A 7,422-nucleotide genomic window follows, 5' to 3' on the forward strand; every position below is an offset into this window, starting at 1 on the left:
GCCGTGTCCCAGACCTTTGCTCTGGGAGCAATGAAGGAATGGGAGATGCATGCAGTCCGGGTCCCCCATCCCTTCCCTCCAGGACCTCCTGAGCCCACCTACCTCAAAGGAGACCTCAACCTCCTCTTCACCTTCGACGTTCTCCCCTCCCTCCTCCAGGTGGCAGCTCTGGGGAGGGGGCATCAGTTAAGGGATGAACAAAGCAGACCCCCCTATACCACCCCAGCCCCTTTTGTGGACAAGCACTGCAGGTGGGGAGCGGGAAACCTGCACCAGATGAGGTGTGGGGGGCTCACCTTTGCCATGATATCAGCATAGGCCATATACAGGTAATCCTCGTCCAGTTTGCTGGGGAAGTAAGAAGGGGAGTGGTCAGGACCCAGTGGAGAGGATCCCCATCTTATAAGAGCTTCTGGGCTGGGTACGGTGGCTCATGCCTGTAATCCCAACATTCTGGGAGGTTGAGGCGGGCTGATCACTTGAGGTCAGGAGTTTGCGATCAACTTGGACAACATGGTGAAACCCCGTCTGTACCAAAAGTGCAAAAAATAGCTGGGTGTGGTGACGCGTGCCTGTAATCCCAGCTACTCCGGAGCGTGAGGCAGGAGAATCGCTTGAACCCGGGAGGCAGAGGTTGCAGCGAGCCGAGATCTCATCACTGCACTCCAGCCTGGGTGACAGAGTGAGACTCCGTCTCGGGGAAAAAAAAAAAAAAAAAAAAAAAAAAGAGCTTCTGGAGGGCCTTCCTTTGGAGGGCCAACCCTCCCCAAGCTCAGGCTGTGTGGCTCAGCTGGCTGAAGCGGCCACTGCCAGGGTGGCTTGTAACAAAGGCAGGGGCCAATGAGGACTTTTATCTGTGTGGCCATGATGACAGGTAAGAAATGGCCATGTTGTCCATGCTGTCCGGTGGAACCTATTCTGGGAGTTGTTTTGTTTGTTTTTGAGACAGGGTCTTGCTAGGTTGGCCAGGTTGGAATGCAGTGGTGTAATCAGGCTCACTGCAGCCTTGACCTCCCAGGCTCAAGTGATCCCCCCACCTCAGTCTCCTGAGTAGCTGGGATTGCAGGCATGTACCGCCATACCTGGCTAATTTGTCTATTTTTTTCTTTTTTTTTGGTAGAGACAGGGGTCTTGCCATGTTGCCCAGGCTGGTCTCAAACTCCTGGACTCCCAAAGTACTGGGATTATAGGCGTGAGCCACGGTGCCTGGCCCATTCAGTGAGGTTTGCTGGAGCTAATGGTAGAGGCACTCCCTTTCCACTGGGGATGCTAAAATGGAGTGATGGAGGGCTGGCACTCCCAGGGCCATCTTGCCACCTGTCAGCCCAACAACAAATATGGCCGCTGGGCACGGTGGCTCACGCCTGTAATCACAGCACTCTGGGAGGCTGAAGCGGGCGGATCATGAGGTCAAGAGATTGAGACCATTCTGGCCAACATGGTGAAACCCCATCTCTACTAAAAATACAAAAATTAGCCAGGCATGGTGGTATGCACCTGTAGTCCCAGCTACTAGGGAGGCTGAGGCAAGAGAATCGCTTGAACCCAGGAAGCGGAGGTTGCAGTGAGCTGAGACTACGCCACTGCACTCCAGCCTGGGCAATAGAGCAAAACCCCGTAGCAAAAATAAAAAAAATAATAAAATATAAATAAATAAATAAAACAAAATGAAAAACAAATCCCTGTGCCTTCATTCCCTTATCCACACAAAGGAGCTACGTTAATCCGTCTCACAGTGTGGCGATTAAGTGAGAGGGTACAGAAGTCAGTGCTTAGCTTGGTGCCTGATACACGGTAAGCACTCGGTCAGCGCTGCCTGCTGTTGTCTGCATCACGATTCTTTATTACTAAGCCCGTCAGTAGCCCACATGAAGCCTTTAAGGGAATTAGAGAAAGCGCCCCCCTGCCACGTCTGTCTGTTGGAAATTTGTCATACATATGGATTTTTTTTTTCATAATATACTGATTTTATTTGAGCAAGACACCTTCTTCTAAAAAAGCCCAGTTAATCGGCCAGGTGTGGTGGCTCACGCCTGTAATCCCAGCACTTTGGAAGGCTGAGGCGGGTGGATCACCTGAGGTCAGGAGATCAAGGCCATCCTGGCCAACATGGTGAAACGCTGTCTCTACTAAAAATACAAAAATTAGCTGGGCATGGGAGAGTGTGTCTATAATCCCAGCTGCTTGGAGGCTGAGGCAGAAGAATTGCTTCAACCAGGGAGTCAGGAGTTGCAGTGAGCAGAGATCACACCACTGCACTCCAGTCTGGTGACAGGGCAAGACTCTGTCTCAAAAAAAAAAAAAAGCCTAGTTAATCTACATTGCCTGTGATGTGAACCCCTTAGAGATGCCCTTGTGAAGTGTCAGCCATGCAACAGTGTATCGTGGCTGTGCCTGTCCTAGCAAAGTGACATTTATGTTTCTTTTCTTTTTTGAGACAGAATTTCGCTATGTTGTGCAGCTGGATTGCAGTGGTGCGATCTCGGTTCACTGCAACCTCTACTTCCTGGGTTCAAGTGATTCTCCTGCCTTAGCCTCCAAGGTAGGTGGAATTACAAGTTCCCACCACCAAGCCTGGCTGTTTATTGTATTTTTGTAGAGATGGGGTTTTGCTACGTTGGCCAGCCTGGTCTCGAACTCCTGGGCTCCAGTGGTGGCCTGCCTCGGCCTCCCAGAGTGCTGGCATTATAGGTGTGAGCCACTGTGTCCTGCCAGCAAAGTGACATTTAAAGATCTGTCTGTCCTGGGCTCCCCCAGGACACGGAGGGCCTCTCCTCAGGCACAGGGAGGCTGCTGGGCTGGAGTGGGGGTGGCCAGGTGCGCCTCTTTCCCAGGACTTTGGGGGCATTTCTGGGGCCCTGGGAAGAGTCCTCACCTCTTTTCCGTCAGGGCAGTGCGGCTGAAGTGCAGGACCAGCTGGTGCAGGGGGTCTGGTTTCTTCTCTTCCACCTCTTCCTCCTCCTCCTCCTGCTCCCCAGCTTTCTGAGGGGAGAGGGGAGTCTTGGGGAGAGGGTTTCTAGTGCCCCTTCCTATCACTGCCCCCATGCCCTGTTGGTCTGGATTTTTTTCTCTTTTTCCACATCCTGCACCCTACTTTGGTTCTACCTCAGCCAGGGGCTGGCATGTCTATGCCCCTTGATGTGGAGGGCGACCCTAGAAGGTGTGTCAAGGGTGGCCTCACCCCAGCCATATCCAGCTCGCCCCCACTCCCCGAGGTGGGCCCCAGCTCACTGAAAGGTCATCTATCATGCGGTCCTCAAAACTGTGGTCTTCAGTCAGGATCCACACAGCCTTGTAACTCTCCAGGAACATGTTACATGCCCGGTGCCTGCAGGGGAGAGGTCTGGGCGTCACTGGGACGTTCCCTCCTCCATGCCTTCTGACCTCCCATGCGCCTGCAGCTCCCCCAGCCATCCCCAAGACCCCATTACGTTGGCACTCCATTCTCCAGACCCTCCATCTACCCCTTCTCCACAGCTCCTCACACTGGCCTCGTGCCCAGGGGCCTTACGTGGGCAGGTTGTACAGGGGCGTCATGCGGAAACAGGCCACCACTGCCCGCCGGCGCTGCTTGGACAGAAGCTTGTGCCACACGGCCTTCTTAGACTTGTGAGGGTGCTCGGTCTGGGGAGCAGGACAGTCTGTCACACCCCCAGGCCCTGCCCCTGGCCTGATGCCCACCCCTAGCCCCGGATGAAACTGCCCATCTGTGCCCAAGTCCATATGCGGGACCGACTCACACAGCAGAACACATCTCCGCCAACAGAGTCAGAGTCCCAGCTGTGCCTCCCACCTGTTTCCATCCCAGGCCTGGTCCCCCAGAGCCACAGCCACCACCCAGACCACGACCAATTCCCCGACACACCCAAGGCCCTGCCCATGAACTCAAGGCATCTCCTCTAGGCCCCATCCCTAGAACTAAAATTCTGCCCCTTCCCCATCCTGCCCCCAGACGCAAGATTAAGCAGCAGGCCCCTCCCCCAGATCCGCTCTAAGCCTCACCTTAAACTCAAGGCGCCACCTCCTGTCCCGCCCCAAAGCTTAATAGTCATCTCCAGACCATGCCCACATTCTTAAAAGCCCCCCAACTCTCCCCTCCCCCTCATCCCCCCACCCCGTCTTCAGGCTCCGCCTACAGACCCAGCAGTCAGAGCCCTCTGGCCCCACCCACCTGGTCCAGGTGGTAGAGCACAGCTGACACTTCCTGGACCCTGCGCACGATTTTCTCGGGGTCGTCAGCATCCTCCTCGCGACCTGGGACGCCCCAGTACAGGGCCATCTGCCAGCGCAGAGACGGGGAGCCTTCAACCTGAGGGGAGGAAGGAGGGGTGGTCGGCGTGAGGAACCCTCCCCACCTTTCAGCTGGATGTCCCCTTTCCGTTATTGGGAGGACTCAGTGGGTGAGTGCATGTTGAGGTCTTTTTTTTGTTTTGAGATGGAATTCCGTCAGCCAGGCTGGAGGGCAGTGGTGTAATCTCGGCTCACTGCAACCTCTGCCTTCCGGGTTCAAGCGATTCGCCTGCCTCAGCCTCCAGAATAGCTGGGACTACAGGCACCCGCCATCACACCCAGCTAATTTTGTATTTTTAGTAGAGACGGGGTTTCACCATGTTGGCCAGGCTGATCTCGAACTCCTGACCTCAGGTGATCTGCCTGCCTTGGCCTCCTACAGTACTGGGATTACAGGCGTGAGCCACTGTGCCCAGTCTTATTGTTGTATTTTTAGTAGAAACATGATTTTGCCATGTTGGCCAGGCTGGTCTCGAACTCCTGACCTTCGAGGTCTTTCTTTGATGCCTGGTCTTTGGTAAGTGCTCAAATCTTTGCTAATATTGTGGTTATTTTTTTGACCTGCCCCTTTTGCTTGCGGAGGAAGGAGGCATACCTTTCCCTGAAGGTGAAGGTTGTTGTGTAGAAATTCTCGGACCTCCTCGTCTGTGTCTTTCTGGGGAGACAGGACCAGGCCGGATCACTCTGGAAGTCCCAGCCTCCTTCCTGACCCACAACCCGTTCCTTCCAGGTCCAGCCCAGGAACTGAAGGGTTTTTTTCTGGCGGGGGTCGGGGGGGCAGAGCTGAGAGAAACAAAAAGGAAGCAGAGGCTGACAGTGGTCAGAAGGGGTCCTAGAGGGGCCAGAGGGTCACAGAGTCACCTTGAAGATACAGTATGGATTATGGATTGGAGGAGTTACTCAGGGTCCAAGGGGCTCCGTGAGCAGAGTCCTTGTGAGAGTCCTTGGAGGCTTAGTTGGGCATCAACAGGGCCCTAGGGAGGGGTCAGCAGGGACCTGAAGGAAAGGGATGGTGGGCCAAGGGCTCAGTGGGGACCCAGATGTTCAGCCTTGGTGGGGAGGAGAGGAGGGGTCATGAGGGGCTCAGTAGGTTCCAAGGAGCTTGAGGGGGCCTTGGTGGAGGGTTCAGAGGAGTCTCAGGGGCTCATTTTCTTGGGGGAGACTCTCAGGGTCTCAGCAGGATTGGCAAGGTCTGGTTGGGGGGCAGTGGGGTTCTGCAGTCCTCATGGGGGTCCCAGGGGTTCTAGAGCTTTGCTAGGTTTCAGTGGGGTTTCATTGAGGGCCTTGGGTCTGTGGTGCCCTGGGAGTATCTTAAGCGGGGTCCTCAGGGCATCCCAGAGGGTCCAGTGTGTCCTCAGCGTCCCGGAAAAGAACTCAGTAGGGTATGAAGGGAAGGCTCCCAGGGACCCGGGGGGCTCAGTGGGATCCTGGTTGTCCCCTAGGGTTCCAGGGGCTCAGTGGGTGCCAGGCGGCATCCTGGAAGGTTCCGAGGGCGGGGCTGGGCAGGCACCAGGGCATAGCGGGTCTTGGCCAGTGTGATGAGGTCCTGGTCGGTGGGCGCACACATGTTCAGGCCGATGGGCAGCATCTTCTTCAGCGTGGCCACGATCAGTGACGTTTGCACAGAGTACCGGTCCCCGCGGCGCTTCTTCTTGGTGCGTTCCTGGTCCGAGCCGCCGGACTGTGGGGACACAGGGCTCAGCACCAGCCCAGGCCCCAGTCCCAAGCCTCAGCCCCAGCCCATAGCCAGCGTCCACACCGCAGACTCCAGTTTGGTTATCAGGCACTCCCCGGGCCACCGCCGAGGATACCTCCATTTCCACCCCAGACTCGCCGACCCTACACTTCAGACCTGCAGCCCTGACCGGAGACCCTCCAGACCCAAGCCCACAACCCAATTCTCAGTTCCTCATTTTTTTGTTGCTGTTTTGAGATGGTTTCGCTCTTGTTGCCCAGGCTGGAGTGCAATGGCTCGATCTCGGCTCACTGCAACCTCTGTCTCCCGGGTTCAAGCAATTCTCCTGCCTCAGCCTCCCGAGTAGCTGGGATTACAGGCGTGCGCCACCACGCCTGGCTAAGTTTGCATTTTTAGTAGAGACGGGGTTTCTCCATGTTGGTCAGGCTGGTCTCAAATTTCCGACCTCAGGTGATCCACCCACCTCAGCCTCCCAAAGTGCTGGGATTACAGGTGTGAGCCACCGCACCTGGCCTGTTCCTTGTTTTTTAAATAAGTATTTATTTTTAGAGATGGTGTCTTGCTTTGTTGCCCAGGCTGGACTTCGACTCCTGGGCTCAAGTGATCCCCCCTGCTTCAGCCTCCCAAGTAGCTGGGGCTACAGGCACATGCCACCATGCCTGCCTGGCTCCAATTTCTAACCCAAATCCATCCAGATTTTCCCCAGTTCTAGGCCTGTCTCAACCTCTAGCAGTCCTCTTCTAGAATCCCCTGGAAGCCCCAGCACAACCACGCCCGCTCGCCATGCATGCGCAGACCCACACTTCACATCCCAAGGCTGAGTTCTCAAGAATGAAACAAAGATGCAGGCCCACAAAGAGTTCAAGAGACAAGAGAGATTGCAAGAAAGACACTGAGAGACTGAAAAAGACAAGGAGACGGGAAGGCTGAAGATGCAAGAGACATCCAGAAAGATCTGGAAGCAGAGACACGGGGCACAGAGTCCCACAGCCGTGTTCTGGAGCCTTGGGTGCAGACCCGGGGCCAGGGCCACCCCGGCCATGCCAACAAGAAGCCCTGATGACAAGCTTTGGCCAGAGCCACAGCCACGCCGGCTGGCAACTTTTGCACGACCCCCACGCCAGGCACTGCTGAAGGCCACTCATGCTGCTTCTCCCCGAGTCCTCGCAGAGCCCCAGGTGGGGGCCCCTGGCTGGATGCCCTCAGAGGCTCAAAAGGATGACCCCTGACCAACGTCACACAGCTAACTACCAAGACAGGATTCTAACCCCAGTCCAGACAGTCCAGAGCCCAAGCCTTAAACCACCGCACAGTGAGGGTGCTCCCCCTTCCCCAACCATGCGCCGCGTGCCTCTCCCGCCCCATTCCCCTCGACCTCAGCCATGATGCTTTGGTAAAAGCTGAGAGTTGCTCTTTCTTTCTTTTTTTTTTTTTTT

The 7,422-nt window shown here is 55.7% G+C and overlaps 1 protein-coding gene across 5 annotated transcripts in view; it reads right to left on the bottom strand.

Annotated features, from left to right (window-relative positions):
* Positions 1-7,422, bottom strand: part of RYR1 (ryanodine receptor 1) — a 151,636-nt gene that overhangs the window by 54,567 nt on the left and 89,647 nt on the right. For all 5 annotated transcript variants that reach the window (XM_037730736.1, XM_037730734.1, XM_037730735.1 and 2 more), the window contains 8 exons: positions 5,801-5,971; positions 4,886-4,945; positions 4,172-4,309; positions 3,512-3,624; positions 3,232-3,328; positions 2,876-2,982; positions 297-348; positions 103-168 (listed from right to left, as the gene is read on the bottom strand). In XM_037730736.1, the coding sequence (XP_037586664.1) occupies positions 103-168; positions 297-348; positions 2,876-2,982; positions 3,232-3,328; positions 3,512-3,624; positions 4,172-4,309; positions 4,886-4,945; positions 5,801-5,971 (804 nt within the window). The remainder of the gene's footprint in view (positions 1-102; positions 169-296; positions 349-2,875; positions 2,983-3,231; positions 3,329-3,511; positions 3,625-4,171; positions 4,310-4,885; positions 4,946-5,800; positions 5,972-7,422) is intronic.

The sequence above is a fragment of the Cebus imitator genome, unplaced genomic scaffold (assembly GCF_001604975.1).
Source record: "Cebus imitator isolate Cc_AM_T3 unplaced genomic scaffold, Cebus_imitator-1.0 Scaffold356, whole genome shotgun sequence".
NCBI classification, from domain to species: domain Eukaryota; kingdom Metazoa; phylum Chordata; class Mammalia; order Primates; family Cebidae; genus Cebus; species Cebus imitator.